At 38.3% G+C, this 23,808-nt stretch overlaps 1 protein-coding gene across 4 annotated transcripts in view; it reads left to right on the forward strand.

Moving 5' to 3' along the window:
- PAK3 (p21 protein (Cdc42/Rac)-activated kinase 3) overlaps positions 1–23,808 on the forward strand; it is a 384,476-nt gene that overhangs the window by 280,335 nt on the left and 80,333 nt on the right. Inside the window, exons 2-6 of one of the 4 annotated variants that reach the window (XM_006873245.1) lie at positions 7,707–7,807; positions 17,085–17,147; positions 18,720–18,764; positions 19,944–20,097; positions 22,593–22,630. In XM_006873245.1, coding sequence (XP_006873307.1) covers positions 7,707–7,807; positions 17,085–17,147; positions 18,720–18,764; positions 19,944–20,097; positions 22,593–22,630 — 401 coding nt within the window. The remainder of the gene's footprint in view (positions 1–7,706; positions 7,808–17,084; positions 17,148–18,719; positions 18,765–19,943; positions 20,098–22,592; positions 22,631–23,808) is intronic. The other 3 variants (XM_006873246.1, XM_006873247.1, XM_006873248.1) reach the window with 3 other exon arrangements.

The raw sequence follows: 23,808 nt of genomic DNA on the forward strand, positions 1-23,808 counted from the left end.
CAACCAAGAGGAACATTCTGCAAGCCTGCCTCCTGGCCGCCAACACACAGCCTTTCTCTTACCATGAGTCTGTAGTCCTCAGCTGTTCTATTTCTCCATGTCATCATCTCTGGTGTTGCTGCTTCTCTGGATACGGTCCCACATTCCACTTGTGCTCTTCTCTCTTGGTGGTCCTAGGGTCCTCTGTTCCTGGACTGTAAGATTAACTACTCCCCCAAAAAGGTGGATAATTTTTTTTAAAGTTTTTATTGTGAATTGAATGATAGTTTACATGGGAGAACATCAATTTTACATTCATCCTATCATATTTTGTTTCATTGCAATGATTGCAATACCCTCCATGTACTCCATGCATCATCATTCAACAGTACCTGCCTCTATTCCCTCTATTTTTGTTTGTTTGCATTTTTTTTTTATGTACACCAAAACACTGAGGAATATACCATCATCTAAACAACCAAAGGGCACACTTTGCAAGCTTGTGCCCTGGCTGCTAGCACACAGCCTTCCATGAGTCTAGAGTCCTCAGCTGCTCCATGTCATCATCTCTGTCTCCATCCCCGGAGCTGCTGCTTCTCTGGATAGGGTCCCACATTCTGCTCCTGCTATTCTTCTTTAATGGCCCTAGGGTCCTCTGTTCCAGGAATATAAGACTAACTACTCCCCCCTTTTGCTGCAAAACCTTTATCTTTTCAGTTGTGACACTCATGTTTAGTAATGATGACAGTTACTCACTACTGAATCATGAGAATGTTATCCTCATCTCCTTTCACCAGACCGGTCCAGACAAGATGAGAACTATTCAGTGGGGATTCTACCGTCCCCTGCACATTCTGAAACTAAACTCCCTGTTGAAAACTTGTAGGCCAGTCACTTTGTGCCTTTACAACCCCCCAATTTTAGGTAGCTAATGTCTAACTTGCCCATCTCTATCAACCCTGTGTACAGAGGAGATGGGAATAATCCTTGCTGTGATGATCCCTTCCCTCTTGGTTGGTATTTTAAGCTACTACATCCAAAATAATAAGTCAGGTTCATCAAATTGTAGCAATTTACACTTGTTTTCTTTGTCAGATTTTTTTTTTTTTTTTATCTTCCTCTAGTTGAGTTCTAGGAGCTCTGGTAGCATAGTGGTTACGAGTCGGGCTGCCAACCTCAAGGTCAGCAGTTTGAAACTACCAGCGGTTCCGCAGGAGAGAAAGATGAGGTGTTCTGCTCCCGTAAAGATTTACAGCTTCAGAAACCCTGTGCAGGGTCACTATGAGTCAGAACGAACTCCACGGTACTTACCAAATGTCGAGTTCTGATCAACCAGCCACTGAAGTTAGGTCAAATGGGTACTATCTGCAAGTTTGGGAATTCTTGTGCATCTCCCTTCACTTCATATCAGCTGGATGCTTCACTCTCAGCTCTAGCCCTCTGTGACTATGTCCTTGTCTGTGGGCTCAGGAGTCCCCAGGTCTCACCATACTTCCGGCCAACCAGGTCTCACCATGCTCCAGGTCAACAGGAGTCTACTGAACAAGGTCGCACTCAGCCCACATCTTCATTGCTGCTTTTCCCCACCTTCCACTTACCAGTATACCAGTGTGGTCGCCAGCAAGATTGCATGTCTGCTCGTGTATTCCCTTTGTATTTCAGTCTTGGGAGAGGGGTTGTCCTGAAGGGACTTGATTGCTTGCCTTTCTGGCTCCCTGGCGAACAACTTGCTTGTTCTTATGATAACCAGACTGCCATTTTTGTTTGTGATTTTTTCCGTCCTGGTCTTTCTTTCTAGCAGTATCTTCTGTTCCTCTAGCTGCTCCAGACTGGTCTGCTTGTCTTTTCAAGGGGGAATTTCCCACCTCAGAAGGTCCTGAATGGGGATCAGGATTCCACCTAAGGTCTTATACGCTACAAAGGCTCTGCAAGAAGCCTCTTTCACTGAACAAGTTCTAGCACCCCTTTTAGGTATTCCAATCAGTTATAGGCTAAAGGCAATCTTACAAACTTTCTATATTAGTGTTTCTAGTTATTCAAAAGGAGGTTAATTTTTGTCCTAAGGAAGTCTCTGTAGGACTGGGCAGGGTTTTGTTATGCTATGCATAGGGTCACTATGTGTCATAGCCGACTGGACAGCACCTAACAACAAGGAAGTACTTAATAGAGAACTAAGAGCTTAAAAATCTAGATGGCTTTATCAAGAAGTTAAGCTTAAAAAGGAAAGACTTGAGAAGTGTCATAGTAGCCAAAGGAGAATGTGAGATAGCAAAAAAGGTTCTAATTTTTAAGGAAAAAAAAGATCTCAATGTATTTTAAACCCAAAGGAAAGAATAGACAGGAAGAGACTGGTGATACAAGAGAAAGGAAAAAAGAGATGCCTGATGCAATGAGATCCCTGGAGAAGTGAGAGGGACTGAGATCCAAACCTCCTGAATAGAAAGAAACCTTAGGTACCAGAGGGGCCACTGCAACTGATGGAGATAAATGTATAGGGGTTAGAGAAGAAGTGAATTCAATGGAGATCACAACTTGAAGGCTTCCTTTTTTTTCTTAGCAAAGTAGAAGGGATATCATCTGCTGAAAGTAAGGGGAAAGGGGTGGAACAGAAAGAAATTTGACTCAAGTGGTGAAATCATGTAATATCCAGTGAAGGAAATGGGAAAGAAGGTTGGCAATGCGGCAAATAGTAGATTGCCAGGTACCACTGATAACCCGTCTAAGGTCTGAGACCTTCCAAATAAGAAAGTCGGAGACTGAGAGTTTTCAGGGCAGTTGCTAGAGAACAGGGATGGACCATACAGTCTAGGCTGGATGAAACAGAAGTGAATCCAGGTGAGAGCTGAGAGAGTGCCTGGGAAATGGTGGGAAGCAGGAACTGGAGTTCTTATTGAAATCATTGTACAGGTAAGGGCTTGAAAGAGTTTTAAGACTATAGCAGAATGGAAGGTTAAGGTCAGAGAATGAGATAACAGTGTGAATATTTCAGAGAAAGAATCTTTTGGGGCATTAAGGCCTAGGGTAGCTGTGATTTTCCACTCTAGCTGCACATCAGAATCACCTATGGCACTTAAAACAAATCATTTGCTCTAATTTCATCCCCAGACATTCTGATACAGTAGGTTCTTGGTGCGGCATAGATGGTATTTCATAGAATTCTCTAAGTTAGTCTGATATGCACTTCTAGTTGAGAACCACTAGTTTAAAAAAGGTTGACCATGCAGTGGATTGCACAAGCAGAATAGAGATGAAATTCACTTATGTTGAGGGAGGTCAAGGTGTTCCAAGGTGGGCACGAACTGTCTATTTATATATTTGGATTTCACTGAGTGATGCAAACCTTCAGCATAGGAAGAAAGACTTGGAGCCAGAGTGCTCAACGAAGAGGAGGCCTACCTGGCTCAGAGTGCTAAATGGCACTAACCTTAAAGTACGGGATTTTATAGACAAGTGCTAAACACTGATCTCAAGTCAATAATTTGGAGGAAAAAGTAGCAGACTCTGCCTGTCCCCATTCTCCCAGTCCTAGAAGAGTTGAGATAGGGAAGAATGAGCAGCCTCAATCAGGATTATGCTGGAAAGCAGTATTCTCACTGGATGATAGAGTTTAAAACTATTCTCAACCCTGACTACATCATTGAAATACCCAAGGAGTTTTAGAAAATAAAGATTATGGGCTTAGCCAAGACTAAGTGATCCAAATCTGTAAGAGTGAAGTTCTAGCATCTTTTTAACTGTCCCAAATGGGAGTGATGCATATTGAGGTTCAAGAACCGAAGGCAAGAACTGAAGAGAGCGTTTAATATGATGGGTTTGAGGATTGAGGGGAATGATTTTATATTGGACAAGTTGTATCCATTCTAGGAAGCACAGTATATTGGGGAATGGCAGTGTAGATGATGGGCAACGAGAGGGGCTTTTCCTTTGTGAAAAAGGTAATAGAATGGAGATTCAAAATAGCTAGCTTATACAAGACTCCTGGTGTTGTGCTGTAGGATCAGCACTGGCCTGCAAACCACAAGATTGGCAGTTCAAACCCACCAGCTGCTCTTTGGAAACCCTATACAGGGTCGCTATGAATTGGAACTGGCTCGTGGCACTTAACCACAAGAAGTTACAGCCAGGTTATAGGATAAGCACTGGACGGCTAACAGCAAGTTTGGAGTTCAAACTCACCAGCTGCTCCTCAGAAACCCTATACAGGGTGGCTATGAGTTGGAACTTACTAGCCGGCACTTAACAAGTTACAACCAGAACTCCTGCACACTCTGGGTCCCAAGGTTAGATGCTATTTACAGTTTATGGTCCATTCAGCAATTTGAAGCCTTTGTTTCAGGTTCCAATACAATGTAGATTATATGCTTATAATGTGACCCTTAAGAGAGCTCTGGTAGCGTAGTGGTTACGAATCGGGCTGCGAACCTTAAGGTCAGCGGTTCGAAACTACCAGCCGCTCCGCGGGAGAAAGATGAGGCTTTCTACTCCCGTAAAGATTTACACCCTCGGAAACCCTGTACAGGGTCGCTATGGGTCGGACCCGACTCGATGGCACTTAACAACAACAACAATGTGACCCTTGGACTTCAGCCCAGAGTTTATTAAATTGAGCCTTATCAGCTTAAAATGCTTAAAATGTATGTTTTAAGCTGAATCTTAATGCACAGAATTAATGCTTACATTTTCTGGGGAGATACAAATATTTTAGTTTTGCTCCAGAATAAGAAAATACAATAATTGTCTTCTATGATCTATTCAGTCACAAACATTTCACTGAAGGCTTGGTCTAATCTGTTGAGTTTTTGTTTTTTTTTTGGTTTTTAAATGACACTTGAGTAGTTTTTAAAAACTTAGGCTCTGAAGATACAATAGGGATCTGGGTTCAAATCCTGACTCTGACCCTTGCCAACTGTGTAACCCTGGGCATGTTTAACATTTCTGTGTCTCACGTTCCTCATCTATCACATAACGTATATAAAGCTTACTTTATAAGATTGCTGTGGAGATTAAATGCGTTAACTCTAGAATCACTTTGCACGTAGTGAATGTTCCATTGTTACTGTTAAGTGTTGTTGAGTCAGTCCCAATGCATAGTGACCCTGTAGAGGGTTTCTGAGGAGTGGATGGTGGGTTTGAACCACCAACTTTGTGGTTAGCATTCCAGTGCTTATCCTACAGTATCACACTAGTGATTGCCTATTACACTTAGCCCTGAGTAAAGGAAATGGCATGATTAGGCTGGCAAGGGAACTGGCAGTTGTGTGGTCTTCTAGGTAGGTACCATTGTGCCAGCATTGTTGTTGTTAGGTGCCATCGAGTTGGTGACGACTTATAGTGACCCTATGCACAGCAGAGCGAAACACTGCCTGGTCCTGGGCCACCCTGACTACTGTTGGCCACGCTTAAGCCCATTGATGCTGCCACTTTGCCAATCCATCTAGCTGGGGGTCTTCCTCTTTTTCTCTGACCCTCCACCTTACCCAACATGACATCCTTCTCCAGGGACTGCTGATCCCAAATGGAGTATTTAGATCTAAGTATGTTCCAAATGTGGAACTGGTGCTATTAGAGAATGAGAGAGTTTATTAGTTTCCCTGAAAGAGAGGTCATAAATGCAAGTTGAGAACTTCTATTCAAAATTGTGTATTTATCTACAATGCATTTTCATGGGCAGAGGTTCCACAGCTTTCTTAAAATTTTCCGAGTGGTTTTGATCCCACAATGGTTACTTCCACCAAGAGTAGATTTCTTATGAAGCTTCCTCGTTAGAGGTCCTCACTTGCATTGGAGTCTTTCAGTGTTTTAGGGAAGAGCCCTAGCATTTGTTTTATTTATAATTTTGTAATATTTTTACTTAAATGGAGCCCCTTCCCAAATTATATAGCATCTGCACACCCATAAAAATTTGGATCCACTTCTGCCAATCACAAATTAGGGAATTATCTAACATGAGTTAGTATGTAAAAGTGGTTCAGTCCAAGAGTGGAGAGAAAGGATTGCTAAAGGTGAAAAACTGAAAGAAATGCCAATGAGAGTGGTGGAGAATCAGATGATGTCAAGGAAGTGGGAAGAGTGCTTAGCCATGTCCAACATGATGAGAGATTGGGAAAGAGGCAAAAATAAGAATAAGATTGCAGGAGTTACGACTATGGCATATTTACTGAAGTGGCAAGAACAAAAAGCAAGCATAAAGAGAATTGTTCCATTTCCATTTACAAATAAGGGAAAATGGCAATTGAGTTGAATAATTAAATAGTAGCTATGGTCCATGAAGACCTCCAACGAGATGGATTGACCAGGTAGCAGCATCGATGGACTCAAGTGTGGCAACAGTAGTGAAGTTGGCCCAGGATCAGACATTGCTTCGTTCTGCTGTGCATAAGGTCGCTATGAGTCGGTGCTGACTCGATGGTATGTAACAACAATAACATGGTCCATGAATATGCAGGGAACATAAGAGTAACAACAGAAAGCTCTAAATTTTACTGTCCAGTTAGGTTAATATTTATAGTCTCACTATATAAATGGGTTGTATGCTGAGATTAAATTAGATGGCATAGATGTATTTTAAACATGTGTTCTGTGACCAAGCCAAACTTTAAGTGGCCCTTGTTAACCTCATCCATCTTTCTTTCCTAATCTTTTATATTCTTTCCTTACTGGAATCTCTGTATTTCTGCTACTAAATACAAATGCAGCCATATCAGACATGTGTGCTCAAATCTGCTGATGCTGTTTCTGAATGTTTCCACAATAACTTCTTTCTGGGATGCATTTCCAGTAGACTAAATTCATTATATTTCCCAACTTAATTTCTTTAGTGGCTGTATTTTAAAGGCTTTGCCTTAAGTATTGATATTTTTATTCATATCATGTTTCTATGAAAAATCTGCTAATTGAGTAAGACAATGGCTAATATGAGGGGATTGGAAAAATGGCTTACATACTAGAAAGACCAAACTGGGGAACTGGTTTGGGTTTCTTAGAACTAAATTAATTCAGAAAAACAAAAACAAAAACAAAAACAGGAATTTGTACATTTTTACTTAAAAAAAAAAAAGTTAGATGGGACATGGTTAAAACTGTTTTTAGTGAAAAGGATTAGTACATTACTGATTTGCCATAGTATCCATGTTGAAAGAAGACCAAGAGTCTATTACAACATGCATGATAAAGTAAATATTTAAAGCAAAAAAATTCTAGTTGATATTCAAGCCCTGGTGTGGTGCTGTAGGATCAGCACTGAAATGTTAACAGCAAAGTCAGCAGTTCAAACCCACCAGCCTCTTTTAGAAACCCTATACAGGGTCGCTATGAGTCAGAAATGACTCGATGACACACAGTACCACCATTCTTGTCTAATAGTAAGCCTGAGCTTAAATTGAGTGTAATCAGTTTCTGTGTTGGTAAATGGTAATTGAGCCAACAAAACCAGTTAAATACAATGTACTTAAATACTCAGTGTTTACACCATTATATTGATAAAGGACATAAATCAGTTTGATTGAAGGTTTCATTTGAATTCGATTTTGGAAATTTTAAAAGTTATTGGACATGTGTTTTGCCACTTCTGCCATGAAAATTTATAATTTCTGCATTTAATACTAATAAAATTGTATTGGAATTGATTTGTCTTTCAATGTTGTAATTGCTTTGATAAACCTAATTGTACAATTTATGGATGCCAAAACTATGCCCCAAACAAATACATGTTAACATTTTGCCTTTAGCCAATAAGAAGAAAGAGAAAGAGCGCCCAGAGATTTCTCTTCCTTCAGACTTTGAGCATACGATTCATGTGGGGTTTGATGCTGTCACCGGGGAATTCACTGTAAGTAAGCTCCTTATTTTGTTTTTGTAAGCCATAAAAAAATTCCTTTTGTGAAAATTGGTTTCAAGCATGGATTGCCACATCCTAAAATGCCAGACCTGATGGTTATGATGATTTTCAAGTAGGATGAACTTTGCCTAGATAGTCACAAATGGAAATAGAGGGTGGCAATAAAATTGGCAAAATTATTTTGTGTATCTTAGTAAAACATCTGGTTACTGTATAACTAGTCTTCAACTTGGTTGAAAATATTGCGTTACCATGGCATTGGAAATGAAGTCTGCTTGAGCCCATTCTTCATAGTTTGAAGTGAGTAAGACATTCATCTACTCATTTTTTCCAGTAAGGGCAATCCGTCTGAATAATTCAGGCTTTATATTGCCCAGATCAGCTAACCACACTAACCAAAATTATTGCAAAATTGGCCTATTCTTCCATTTGATTTTATGAGCATAGCTTATTTTTGGATCATTAATGGGTATATTTTGTAGACATTCAAAACCATAAATGATGTGTTTCAGGAAGAAATATTCATAGATATCATGTTTATGCTTTAGTAGTTATGTGCTGATATATGACAAATCTACAATAAATACCAATAAAAGTTCTATTAAAATTTTATAGTAGTGGTCTCATACACTATTTATCCTTTGTGATTGAGTATTTTCACTCAGCATAAAGTCCTCCAGGGTAACCCATTATATGAGGTGTTTCACAGATCCATTGTTATTCTTTAACATTATGTAGTATTATATTATGTGTATGTGGCATAGTTTGTTTATCCAACCTTTGATGGACACGTAGGTGGTTTCCATCTTTTTACTATTATGAATAATACTGCTATGAACATGGGACTGTATGCTCCCGTCATGGCTCTTAATTATCTAGGATATATCCTTAGCAATGGATATTAATGATATTTACATTGCCAACATTTTAAGGAAGCAACATATCGTTTTCCACAGTGGTCACAATATTTTACAATCCCACCAGCAGTGTATGAAGATTCCAGTATCTCAACACCCTTGCCAACATCTCTTGTTTTGTGTTTTTATGTATTTGATTTTTTTTTTCAACTTAGTTATTAATGCTGGAGTGAGGTATCTCCTTGTTTTTATTTGCACCCTTCTAATGTCTAATAATCATGAGCATTTCTTCCTGTGTTTGTTGGCTGCCTGAATGCCTTCTTTAGTGAAATAGCTGTTCATGGTCTCTGCCCATTTTTTAAAAATAGGTTGTTTGGCTTTTGTTGTAGAGGTGTTTATGTTTTCTATAAATTTTAGAGATTAGTCCCTTGTCTAATATTTCATTGCCAAGAAGTTTTTTCCCAGTGTGTAGGTTCTCTTTTTATTCTTTTGGTGAAGTCCTTTGATGCATGTTGTTGCTAAGTGTTTTCGACTCCGTTCTGACACATAGCGACCCTGTATAAGGTTTCTGACAAATGATTGGTGTGTTTGAACTGCTAACCTTGTGGTCCCCGTTGTCTAGTTTGTCTTCATGCCATTTTAGTTGTGTTTGATAGTGTGTTTGTGCCATGTATTAGGGTCCCTACGTTTGCACCTATTTTTCCTTTAATTATGTTTATGACTTTAGGTTTTAGGCTTTTAGTTTTGCTTATGGTTGTTGTGTTAAGTACTGTGCAGTCGGTTCCGACTCATAGTGACCCTGCCCAGGGTTTCCGAGGCTGTAAATCTTTACTGGAGGAGAAAGCCAGATGTGAATTTCTGTTTCATTTTTATGTAAATGGGTATTCAATTTTGTCAGCACCGTTTGTTAAAGGAACTGGCTTTTCCCAATATAATGGGTTTCAGCCCTTTGTCAATGATGAGCTGTTCGTAAGTGGATGGATTTCCTTCTGGGTTCTCAATACTGTTCATTGATCTATGTGTCTGTTGTACCAATACTAGGCTATTTTGACTACTATGGTTACATAGTAGGTTTATGAGATCAGAGAATATGAGACTTACTACTTTGTTCTTCTTAGAGTGGTGGTGGTAGTGTGCCATTGAGTTAGTTCTGACTCATAGCGACCCTGTATAGGTTTTCCAAGGCTATAAACTTTTATAGGCGCAGAAAGCCTCATCTTTCTCCCGTGGAATGACTGGTAGATATGAACTATTGACCTTGCTATTAGTATCCCACCTCATAAACCACTACGCTAACAGGGTTCTTTTCTTCGTTAGTAGTGCTTTGCTTATCTGTAATCTTTCTTCTTTTCATATCAAGTTGGTGATTAGCTTTTCCATCTCTTTAAAGAATGACGATGGAATCTCAGTTGAGATTGCCTTATATCTATCTGTAAATCACTTTCAGTAATATTGACATTTTCACAATATTAAGTCTTTCTATCCATGAGCATGGTATGTTCTTCCATTTATGTAGGTCTCTTTTGGTTTCTTGCAGTGGTGTTCTGTAGTTTTCTTTGTAAGCCATTTGTTTCCTTTAGTTATATTTATTCCTAAGTACTTCATTTTTTGGATGTTGTTGTTATGTGCCGTGGAGTCGTTTCCAACTCATAGCGACCCTGTATAGGGTTTCCGAGGCTGTATATCTTTTTGGGAGCAGAAAGCCTCATCTTTTTCCTGCAGAACAGCTGGTAGTTTTGAACGGCTGACCTTGTGGTCTGCAGCATGATTCATAACCACTGTGCTACCAGAGCTCCTTTTTTGGATAGCTATTGCTAATTGTGTTGTTTTCCTGATTTCTTTTTAAGAGTTTCTTTGTTGGTGTACTGCAAATTAGACTAAATTCTATATATTGATCTTCTTTGTACTTTGCCACTCTACTGAATCCTTCTATTAGTTTCAGTAGTTTCCTTGTTGAATCTCTGGGATTTTCTGTATATAGGGTCATACGTGTAAACAGAGATAGTTTTACTTCTTTGCTAATTTGGATGCCTTCTATTTCCCTTTCTTGTCATACTGCCCTTGCTATGACTTCCAATACAATATTGAATAGGGCATCCTTGGCTGATTCCTGTACACAAAGGATCTTTCAGTCTCAATGGATACATTGAGAATAATGTTTGGTGGAATTTCCCTGCTATTCTTATTTTGCTGAGCATTTTCATCAAGAAAGGGTGTTGGATTTTGTTGACTGTCTTTTGCTTTTTTTTTGCATCAATATTTATGATTGTGTGGTTCTTTTCCTTTGTTTTATTTATGTGGTGGATTCTATTGATCATTTTACTAATGTTGGCCATCCTTGCATACTTAGTATGAATCCTACTTGGTCATGATGTGGTATGTTGTTGGATTCTGCGAGCTGGGCTATTATTGAGATTTATAGCATCTATGTTCATGAAAGGATACTGGTCTCTATTTTATCTATTAGTGGTGTCTTTGCCTGATTATGGTATCAGGGTTATTATGCTTGATTCATATAATGAGTTTGAGGCAATTCCATTTTTCTCTGTGTTCTGGAATCATTTGAGTATAATTGGTGTCAGCTTTTTTCTGAATGTTTGGTAAAATTCACCAGTAAAGCCACCTGGGCCAAGACAAATTTTGTTAGTTTTTTATTTATGATCTGTTCAATTTCTTCTTTTGTGATGGGTCTGCTCAAATTTTCTGCCTCAAAATGTGTTAGTTTGAGTAGTTGGGTATGTAGTGTGTTTCTACAAATTTGTTCATTTTTTCTATGTTTTCAAATTTGTTGGAATACCGTCATGGTAATCTGTTACTACCCTTTTTATTTTAGTTTGTTCTGTTGTGACATTAATAATTTCATGCCTTATTTGTTCTATTTACATGTTTTCTTTCTTTTCCTATGATAAATTAGCTAGAATTAAATTAACTCTTTTGAAGAGCCAAATTCTAGTCTTGTTGATCCTTTCTATTGCTTCTGTTTTCTGTTCTATTTATTTCACTTGAATATTAATTCCTTTCTCTGTTGACTGTAGGCTTTGTGTATTGTTTTGTTTTTTACCATTATTTCTCTAATTGTTGAAGATGTTGATTTTGGCTCTTTCTTCTTTCTTGATGTGTGCATTTATTTCTGTACATTCTCCTGTGAACGCTGTTTTTTGCTATGTCCCAAAGATTTGGGCATATTGTGTTTTCATTCTCATGTAATTCAAGGAATTCTTTTTTCTTTGATTTTTAAAATTTCTTTTACTACTCGATAATTTTTAAGCTGGATGTTATTCATTTTCTGTGTTTTTTATTTTTTCCCCTTGATCTTCTTGTTACTGATTTCTAATTTTATAGTATTGTGATCTGAGCAGATGTTTTATAGTAATTTGATATTTTTAAAATTTATTGAGGCTTGTTTTGTGACCTAACATGTACTATACTAGAGAATGTTACATGTGCACTGTTAAAACATGTATGTGTGCTGTTGTTGGGTATTCTGTATATGTCTGTGAGGTAAAACTCTTGATTGCATTCTTTACTTCTTCTGTTTCTTTGTTGAGTTTCTTTCTAGTTCTGTCATCAGTAGTGGTGTGTTAAAGTCTTCTACTGTTTATTTCTTTCTTCAGTTCTGTTAATGTTTGATTTATGTATTTTAGGAGTTTCTTCATTGGGTGCATAGATATTTATGAGGCTATGTCCTCTTGTTCAATTGAACCTTTATCCATTATATAATGAAATTAATTGTCTCTATACTGGTTTTTACCTTAAAAATCTGTTGTTTCAGAAAATAATATTGCCATTCCTGCTCTTCTTTGAGTGTCATTTGCTTGATATATTTTCCATTCTTTGATGTTTAGTGTATTTTTCTTTGTATCTAAGATGTATAGGTTGTAGACCGCATATGGATGGATCATGTATTCTTTTTTTTAATGTTTTATTGTGAATTATATGATATTTTACATGGGAGAACATTAATTTTACATTCATGCTATTGTATATCATTTCATTGCCATGGTTACAATCCCCTCCATGCATCATCAACCAACCAAAGGGTATATACCCTGCAAGCCTGTCCCCTACACTCCCACCCTCCTCCAGTCTTCAGCACACAATCGCTCTCCCTCTCTGGATCTAAAGTCCCCAGCTGCTCCATCGCTCCACGTCATCGTCTCTGCCTCCATCTCAGGCATCACTGCTTCTCTGGGTAGGGTCCCGCTCTCGGCTCTTCTCCGTTGATGGTCCTAGGGACCTCCACTCCCAGACTGGAAAGTTAATCACTCCCTTCCTTGCTATAAAACGTCTACCTTTACATTTCCAACCCTCACAATCAGTCCTGATAACAATTATTCACTATTGTATCTCAAGAGACCCATCTGCATTTCATTTCATCAGCTTCGCCTAGACAGATTGGATACTACTCACTGGAGATTCTGCCTTCCTCCAGGCCCCCTGGCTCTAGGTTCCTTCTTGAAAGATTGTAAGCCAGTCACTTCTTGCCTTTGTAGTTCCCCCCCTCCCTATTTTGGGTAGCCAATGTCCAAGTTGCCCATCCCTGTCTACTCTGTGTGTGGAGGGGGTGGGAATGATTCTTGCTGTAAGGGTTTGTTCCCTCTTTTGAGCAACTGCATCCATAGGTGTAGGTCAAGTTCATCAAATTGTACCAAATTACTCTTTTTTCCTCTTCTTTCTTCTTCTGGTTGAGCTCTGATCATCCAGTTATTGAAGTCAGGTCAAGTGGGTATTCTCTGTAAGTGTGGGTGTTCTTGGGATCATGTATTTTTATGCATTCTGCTACTCTTTGTCTCTTAACTAGTGCATGTAATTTATTACATGCAGTATAATGATCAGTAAGTATCAATATATTGCTGTCCTTATTGCTGTGGGGTTTGTTTTTTTCCTTTCCTTTCGTAGTGCTGACGATTTTGTTGTTCCATATATATTTATGTTGAGTTCATTTTGTTCATGGATTTTTTTTTTTCATCATGTCCCTTGCTGCTGCTGTTTTAATTTTTAATCAATCTGTATGATTTTCTTCTTTTTTACTTCTGTGAGATTTATTAATTTTCTTTTAGATTATCCTGTAATTTGTTATTATCATACAAATTTTTAACAGTCCATACTTTCTTGATATTAACTTGACTTCCTTTCCATTTGGAAGTTATGTGACTACACCATTTTTTCCTCTCTTTTTGCCTTGTTGTTAACCATTTACAAATCCATGTCTCTGGTTTGTTTTATTTTTGCTATATCTATATGAGACCACTACTATAAAAATCAATAAAAGATTTTCCCATAGAAAGAAACATTCTTTGAAGTTTACCAAGATATGAGGAGAAGGGAGGGTAAATCACACAGAAGGAAGTGTAGACGGTAGAAACATATTAATTTAGGTAAAGGGAAAGACAATATGCAATTAAAAAAAATATTCAGCATAAATAATCAGGGCAAAGGTAATCACTAGGGTGAGCACAAGATTTAAAAGCAAAAGAGGCAAATATTATCACATGCACAATCTTAGAAACAGATAATAATAGGAATCTACTAGTATATACATAGATAGACACATAGGATGAATAGAAATGAGAATGTGATTAGGTCTATACCAATAAACATATATAGATTTGACAGAGGATATTTCTACTTATGTACAAGGGTACTTCAAAATGTTTGAGGAAAACTTCCATGATCTTTAATTTCCATTTTGCCACAAATATTTTGAAGTTCTTTTGTATTTATATTTGCTGCAAGAATATCCATGAGTATAGTAGAACATACTGGTAGCAAAGTTATGAAAACTTCTTAGCCATAACCAAGTACCTTGAGGGGAATGGGTTGCTGGACTGGGGAGCTCAGGACCATAGTCTCAGGGAACACCAAGGTCAATTGGTATAACAGCTCACAAAGACTATGTTCTTTATGTTACTTTGGTGAATCGCTACTGGCTTCTTAAAAGCTTGTGAGTATAACTATCAGTCTGGCACTATAAAGAAGAGTGAAGAAAATCAAAGACACATTGAAACAATGAGTTCAAAGTAGTTATAGACCACATGAACCCCCCAGTCTCCCTAGGACAAGAAAAACTAAATGGTGCTCAGCTACCACTGCTGAACTCTGTTTAAGGGAACATAATAGCAGATTCTGAACAGAGTGAGAGAAAAATGTGGACAAAACTTAAAATCACAATAAAGACTAAGTTTACTGGTTTGACCAGTTTGGGGTGGAACCCCTGAGACTGTGACCCTTAGACATCTTTCAAGCAAGCCTGGAACCAAACTCATCCTTGTGGCACAACTTTCAGCCCAACAGTAAATAGGAAGAATAACATCAGGGCGGAATGCCACCTTTAAGAGCTCAAAAGGGCAGCACCTGCTCAAGGATAAAGCTCACAGGCAGGAGGTGGGTATAGGAGAGAAGGATGCATGGAACTAGTTAACACAGGGGGTAAGTGGGAAGAGTGATGTTACATTGTGGGGATTGCAATTAGTGTCTCATATCAAAATGTGTATGACTTGTTGACTGGAAAATCAATATGCTCGGTAAACTTTCACCCAAAGTACAATAAAAAGTTAAAGGAAAAAAAAAATTCTCTGGACAAATCGTAGCAATAGAACCAGCCTTTCTTTGGATGTTTGTAGTGCTCAAGTAGCACAAGATCTCAGATCTATGACATTTTATACTTTTTTTTTTTTTTTTTTTAAGATCTGGCATCTTTTTTTTAGATGGGTGAAGGAAAAGATGTGGCTAGAAACATGTCCCCAGGAAGATCAACTACCTTTTCCATACTAGTAAGGAATTCAATCAAAATGTGTATTCTGAAATAATGAGTAATATTGCATGCATTTAGTTAAAAAAATATTATTGATAGAATCATCACTATCAATTCTTGGGTGGTTAATCCAGAAAGAAATTTAGAAATTAAATAGTACAATTTCCTGTTTCATAACATGATGGTTAGTGACTAGATTGCATCATATGATTACGTGAAAAAGAATGAGCAATGAATTTCATTTAGAGAAGCAAACCATATGACTGAGTTGACAACCAAATGATTTAAGTTTGTTTTCCAATTCTGGAAATAAACACTAAGAGAATTAAATGGAAACAGACTAAATACCCTGGCCCTATAAGTGGTATGAGTTGTGTGTTCTCAGTAGCAAATGGAAGAGAATGTTAAAACATACTGATATTGATACAGTTGAAGTAGTAGTACTACCTTTACCCAGTTTCGTCCTCCAAGTCAGAGACATTGTTCAAATGATCTTGAGTTTGAGCCCAGCCTCTTTTCTTTACTATATTTTGAGAATCTTGTTTTAGTTATACTTTGAAAGTATTTAACCCTACCATCACCACTACCATCACCATTACCACCAGAAAAAACTAATTGGTGTAATCTAGACAATTTTAGATTTTTAAAACCACATAAATTGTGAAATTACAAACCTTTTCCTAAAACACTTAAACCTTAAAAAAATTTTGTCCAGTAACTTCCTTTTTTATTTTAAGAACTTTATCTTTTTGTTTTCTCTGTACTTCTCTGTGACTTTTAGATTTCTCTTACCTTTTATTGTTGACATTCCATATTCTTCCCACTCTTTCTAATTTGACAATTTATAACCCAGTCTGTCTATCTTTACCTCTTTGTTTGTGCCTTTCTGGGTTCTGACTGGAAATGAAGGAGAGTGAATCCCCACCAATTGACTGAAGCAGCAGACATTTTCACTTAACAGTCGAATAAAACAATGAATTAATCAAAGGGGGTAGAGGATAGGCTATAATAGGACAGTCTTTTCATTTTCTTGAAAAACAATCTAGTACAACCAACCAAAAACAAAATAAAAACCTCTCTCCAAACCACAAAACTTCAATCTAAAATAAAACAGCTGTTTAGATGCAATTGGTTATATAGTCAGACACAGCCTAAGTTTCTGAGTCTAAAAAACTTTTTCATTTTGATTATCTTTTGCTTATTTTTAAATACAATCTTTACCTTTTTTATTATTATTATCTTAAGCTCTGGTTTACATTTACTAATGTTAATTAATTTATAAAATGCCAAATGATAATAAAACTTTAAAGTCATCTTGTTGATAGGGTTTGGAACTGTGTCCCAATGACCCAAAGTAACATTAAACCATTGAATGTTTGTTGGGGGAAGTCATATTACTAATTTGGACTAATGCTGTTGTTGAGGTTGATTTTTGAGCAATTTGTTGAATTATCTAGTCCAATTGTCTTACAAGGTCCTGTTATTTTGAATATTTGGACAGTGGTTTTGCTCAGTACTTACCCTATAGTTTATTGGCCCATATTATCTGGTTCCCTTGGGCACTAAAATTAACTTAAGTTGGGAGATGAAATTTTGGGTATTAAATAACTATAAGTCCTTAAGCTTTATATTACCATTTTTGTCCCAAATACTTCAGAACTCCCCTTTCCAGATCTCTAGACCTGTGACGGTCGCTTCAAGTCACTCAGAGGGAAAAATGGTATGAGTGATCTAAATTGTCATTTCTTATGATAAGATAAATGCTTGGCCTGTTATCTCATGCTGCCATTCTCCTGGGCTACACTTGAAAATCCCCAGCTTGATGTACATCTAGTTGTTATTGTATACGTGGTCAGGCATTGTTATGTGCTCCTGCTTCTGACGCTCAAAATCCCTAAGTTTCCATTAGCTGTCTAACTTTTGGGATTAGTACTTCAATTTGAAGTAACATGATGGCTTTCTGACTATCTGCCTTTGTGGCAAACATTCAAATTTAAGTATCAGGTTTCATTGATTTAACTGACTTGTCTCAATGTAAAAAAGAAAAAAAAAAAAAAAAAGCAATTATGTCCACAAATGTAGCCATGTGGTAAGTATAGTTGTCTGGACATCCTTCTGCAAATGACAGCATATCCCCCCCTCCCCCCCTGCTGTCTAGTGATTACACGAATATTAATTTATCACAAAAGTTTAGAAGTGCAAATATTCTAATGATTTTGGTAATGATCATGCCAATGGTGTCTGCTGTAGTGGTTATGTGCAACGCATACCTGGTTTTGTAAAACTTAATATCTCCTTTGGCCATTAAAGTATTAACCAAATGCTATTAATTGCACTTAGAATCAGAACTGGGATCATGCATGGGCTCCTGAGTTCAAATTTCTGGCTTAAGGCTTTAGCATCATATGCGTGATGACTGCATGTCAAAATGTCATTTCACTGTGCTTGGAGTAACCCCAAATGCCAGGAATCAAGGACCTACATCCCAAATCCAGTCAGCTGAGTCAAAGCATGTTTTTGTAGTATTGGAGATACATTTTTATTTAGACAAAGTTGGTACCTTATATCTGATCTTATTTTGTTGAAAGTGGGACTTGGGAACTGCCATGTTAAAACCGACGATAGTCAAGTATGGTTTACAATTAAGTAGTTCCCCTATCCCTAGTCGAAATTACTTAAGAAACTCAAGCATAGAGTCTGGCTATGTGGGAACATCCTTAATCTAGTGTTTTTCTAAACCAGCCATGACTTTCAGCTAGAAAGTACAAATGAATTACATCAATGAGAAGAAATGTTTAATCCAGCATTGCCATATATAGTCACCTTTGGAATTGTAGCTACATAGACACTTCCAATGTGAACCTGGAATTGGTTAACCAGAATTGGGAGCTGAAATTTGTAAGTTCATCACATGGCCATTGGCTACCTGTGATCACCTACTTACGAAACCAACTTACAAATTTTCGTCAAAACTTTTCATGATGCCATCCATCTTACCTCCAAATTCATATTTCTGCCTTTTAGTAGTTTCTCCAGTCATTTAATGGTAATTTTTATTATTGTGTATTTATGGAGGAAGCATCTGGCCAAAGTTTTTCTCTGTTTTCTGAAATCTGTCGTCCTGTAAGCCCATCCTGCCCTGATTTAGTGACTACCTCCCTATTTCATAATGGCCCCACTTTAGAAGGGATTCCCCCATTCAAACCCATTGGTTTCATCTCCTTCCCACCTTCTAAGTTGTCCCACATTCTGTTTTAACTTTCTTTTCTTTCTTTATTTACGTCCATTACAGCCAGATCTCTATGGCTCACAGATGTGCCCAGGGAAGCTCCCAGAGGTGCGTCACAGGCCCAAAAGAAGCTTGCATCAAAGTGCTTCTTTCAGATGTCATAGCACTGCAGCAGCAGGTTCATGTGTGTGCAGTAGAGTTGTTGCTTGGCTTATCTCACTTTTTTGTTGTCATTCCCAAACTCTGGAGGCCCACGTCACACATTGTTTTGCCGAGACTTCATGGGACAAAGCCACATAAATTGTGTCTAGATGCACTCCAGGAATAGTGTGTCTGAATCTCTCTCCAAGTTGCTCTTGGAGGTTGGATAAATATGAAACGGGGACATCTTTAGGCTGAACCTCTAGGAAAGAATGCTTAATGCAAAACTAAGCTCTCTCTGAAAGTTTTGCCATTTTCCTTGGCTAGATTTCCAAATATTCCCTCCTCTCCACTCGAAATACTTTAGCTACAACAGCAAATCCTCACAAGGTTTTGGCATGGTTTTCATCGTCCCCAGGTTCTGTGTGGCCAATGAATGAAATGGGAGGAGGGAAGGGAGGAAAGAGGAGAGGAGAAGGAGGGCTGGCCCTGGAGAAAGCTGCAGAGAAAATGCCCAAAGCAGCATGAATGTTACAATTTAGCATCTCAGTGGTTATTGCTCCTCCACATTTCTATTTTTGCCTCCTCCCAGTCCCCTTTTCAATAAAGCTCTAGACCCCAAAATTACATTTTGTAGCCACAAAGTATAAATTGACAAAGGGTAAGGCCTTCCCTTTATGCCAAAAGCTATTCTGATTGCAACCTGCCCAGAAACAGCTGATGTTACACCAGTCATATTAAATTCATTGATCTGCACGATACTATGCTGTGCACAAATTTAGAGAAGTCTTGCTATGTCTGCCCTGAGTCACCAGAAAAAATAAGCTAAGCCGTAAACATCATTTCATGGATGAGCAGAGTCGATATGGAGGTGATTTTCATGTGCTTTTTTTTTTTTCCCCCTACCACAGTCATACTCCTTGCCCACCCTTTTTAAGTTGGATCCTAGTTTTACCTATGTGTTTTGATTAGAGAAGAGAATGATTGCATATTAAGTTACTAACTTTAAATCTAGAGTGTAACTTCAGTTTCCCAAGTGTAATCCTACAGGTAGCATGGGCTTCTTGGTGAAGAACTGTACTGGAACGTGAAAATGCTGCTGCTGAATGTTCTGAGCTGTCATTCTTTCCCTTTGGTTGTCCACAGGGAATTCCTGAGCAATGGGCCCGATTACTCCAAACCTCCAACATAACCAAACTGGAACAGAAGAAGAATCCACAAGCTGTTCTAGATGTTCTCAAATTCTATGATTCCAAAGAAACAGTTAACAACCAGAAATACATGAGCTTTACATCAGGAGGTAAGAGGAAGTCTAGGGTGTTCAAAGGCCAAGAAGTCATCTTCCAGTCCTTAGAACCTCATGATACAAACGTTCCTGTAAGGCATTTGGAGTCAGCTCCTGTTTCTTCTCCAAATGGCTCCAACTGGAAGATGAGTTAGAAATTAAGCAAATTGAAAGATGAGTTAGGAGTTAGTTAAGTTGATGTTTGGAGTTGTTTTGTTTTACTTGGCTGATGTTAGAACCAAGTAAGAAAATTATTCAGTGAAGCAGAAGTTGTCCATTTGAATCAACAGTCACAGTTGTTGCTTTCACGGACATGGCAGCACTCGGTCACTGAGGCTTAGGTTTAGTGGTGTTTTTATGAGATAAAATGTACATAGAGCAAACCACAGTCTCTTGAGATTTATGTTATTCTTTAGCTTCATTGATTTGCTCTATGATGACCAAGCACAAATTTTGAGGTTGCCACATGATTTTATCAGACCCCAAAAATCAAACTGAAAAAAGAGGCCATGTATGTATTGCTATCGTAGTGATCAAATGAACCATATAACTGTAAGTATCAACTTTATTTTCTCATGTATAAAGTATATGCTCATTGTACAAAATCATTCACATTTGTACAATGAGCGATTGGAAAAACGTATGTGAAAACCGTGTTGCCTGATGAGAAAGATCATCTCTACAGTAGTCTACTATTTAACATCCAAAGAAAGAAGAAGGAGCCCTGGTGATGCAATGTTTGAACACTTGGTTTAAAGTTTGGTGGTTTGAACCCACCAGCCACTCTGTGGAGAGAGATGACCGTCTACTTCTGGAAGGATTGTTGTTAAACTACCCGGTGTAGGATTTCCTGAGAGCAGCTGGTGGATTTGAATTTCTGATGTAACAATTAGCAGACCTGTGCTTATAGTGCCCCATCAGGATCACAACCTTCAAAACCCTAAGGGGGACGGCTCTACTCTGTCCTAGAGGATTGCTCTGCGTTGGAATTAGTAGAATGCCAGAACAACAACCAAGAAAGTAGGAACTGCCATCATTAGTGACCCAGCTAGAAAGGTATAGCTACTTCTTGGTAATGGATTAGTATAGGGCAGGTTAGAAGCCTCTATAAGAACAATGCGAAAAGTGTAGTCATGTCTGATTTGAGTACCTCAAATGTCAAAGGGCCATTCAAAATGCTAAATGAGATTTTCACTTAAACAGAAGGTTGTTTAACTTTCTCTATTAAATAGTGAAGACATAAGAAAGTCATTGAGGACAGTTGTTTTTAGGAAACTTAGTTGTCCACATGGAATAAAATAGCTAATAGACTCTGATGACACATCAAGCAGTGTTTAAAATAAAGTAGATCAAGAACCATGTTCTAAGTTCACTAGAACCACTGGTGGCCAGAACCACCAAAAAGGATTTCTGGATCTCATTTTAGAGTCCTGGTGTGGCACTGTACGATAAGCACTGGACTGTTAACCACAGGGTTCACGATTCAAACCCATCAGCGGCTTCTCAGTTGCTGAGTCGGAACCGACTTGAAGGCACTTAACAACAGATCTCACTTTAACATAACCACTGATGTGGTTCGGATTCTGAGAGTCTATTGTTCTTCACTCAAGTAGCCACTGCTTTTGAACCCTTTGGTCGACTCTCTCAGCTCCAAAGGTGAAATTCTGACAATTGATGTCAGAACTTAACTGAATTATTATACTCTACTGGGTTTAGGAAAACTTACCATTTGTTTTCTCAATGCTCTACTTGTAATGTTGAGATTAAAGAGGAGACCAAGGAAAAGAAGATGAATGGAAGAAAGAGTCTGAGAAAGAGAGGAAGGTCTGAGAAAGATTGAATGGAGAGGGAGAGGAGAAGGGAGGGTGGAATAACAAAGGAAATGAGGTGGAAGAGAGACAGGGAAGGGAGGGAAAGAGGGAAAGGGAGAGAAATCCTGGATATATAGATTTATGTTGTTGTTGTTAAGTGCCTTCGAGTTGGTTCCAACCCATAGCGACCCTGCACAGGGTTTCCGAGGCTATAAATCTTTATGGGAGCAGAATGCCTCATCTTTCTCCCGCAGAACAGCTGGTAGTTTTGAACTGCTGACCTTGCAGTTCGCAGCCCAATTCATAACCACTACGCTACCAGAGCTCCTTATATAGATGTATAGCATCATGCTATCATGAATAGAGAGGAATATGCCTTAATTGCCGTATTTCTCCCTGTTCATAGATGAGATTCGCTGGAGGCCTTCATTGAAATGTGTAAATTGACTTGTTGAAAATATAATGAGGTTGTAATGATGTGAGCTATTGTAAAACTAACTGTGGTTTGTCATCAGAACTATTTAATGCCAAATTGGAGAGTTTCCTTCTGGTCAAAGGCATGCAACGTTTTGTTGCTATTGTTTGGAATGAACTCTAAATGAAGCACGATTGACTTCTTTATCCTTACTTTTCCTTACTCCTCCTTACTTTATCTTTATTTTCTGAATCACAATTGACTTCTTTATCCTTACTTTTCAGATAAAAGTGCACATGGATACATAGCAGCCCATCCTTCGGTAAGTGAGGAATTCAAAACTGTTTTTGTGGGATTGGTATTTACAGGAGTCCAATGGCTTACACTTGCACGGCTCCTGTTTGGAGATAGAGAATCTTATCAAAACCATCTTATTAAGGTTTAATTTAGATACAAAACTTTTACCTAATTTGTAAGTGTCCAGTTTAATGAGTTTTAGTAAATGTATGCACCGGTACTACTGCCACCATAATCCAGGTGTAGAACACGCCTATCAGCCTAAAAGAATCCCTCATGCCTGGTTGCAGCCAATCCCTACCCCAGCCTAATCCCATTTAATGTAAATGGAACCTTATAGATCTGAGAACAGCCTTTTGTCACTCAGCATAATTTTCTAGTTGTTGTTATTAAGTGCCATCAAGTCAGTTCTCATAGCAACCTTACATAGGGTTTGGACCACTGACCTTGTGGTTACCAGTCTAGGGCTTATCCTACAGCACCACACCAGGACGTTTCCAAATAATTGTGTGTATCAATAACTTGCTACTTTTTACTGCCGAGTAGTATCCTGTGGTATGAATATACCATAGTTTCTTTAACCATTTTCCCTCTAAAGGACACCTGAGCTCTTTCCATTTTTATGACTGTCAGCATTCATGTACAAGTCTATGTGTACATGTTGTAGTTGTTAAGTGCCATTGACTCAGTTCTGACCCATAGTGACCCTGTAAAGGGTTTATGAGGAATGGCTGGTGAGCTTGAACTGCCGATCTTACGGCTCAAACCAATTGCAGTGCAGCACATTAGCCCACAGCTTTCATTTCTCTTACATATGAAATCTTATCTAGAATAATCATCATACTAGCATCTTTTTGTTGGACAGTTCCAATGTGCCAAACACAGGACTAATACTTTATATGCCTGAGTTAATCTTGCCTACAACTGAATTACGGTATGTCTTATGATTGTCATCATTTTATGGATTAGAAAAGTAATGTATAGAGAGATGAAATAAGGGCACATCACTCTGCTGTTTTGTGTCACCTGACTTAGCAAACTGAGGCACAGAGGGTGACATGATTTTGCCAAAAGTCATACAACTCATTTTAGCAGACACATGACTTTGTTGTTGTCAGGTGCCATCGAGTCGGAACCGACTCATAGCGACTCCATGCACAGCAGAACGAAACAATGTTCGATCCTGGGCCAACCTCACCACCG

Source organism: Chrysochloris asiatica, unplaced genomic scaffold, assembly GCF_000296735.1.
Source record: "Chrysochloris asiatica unplaced genomic scaffold, ChrAsi1.0 scaffold00231, whole genome shotgun sequence".
NCBI classification, from domain to species: domain Eukaryota; kingdom Metazoa; phylum Chordata; class Mammalia; order Afrosoricida; family Chrysochloridae; genus Chrysochloris; species Chrysochloris asiatica.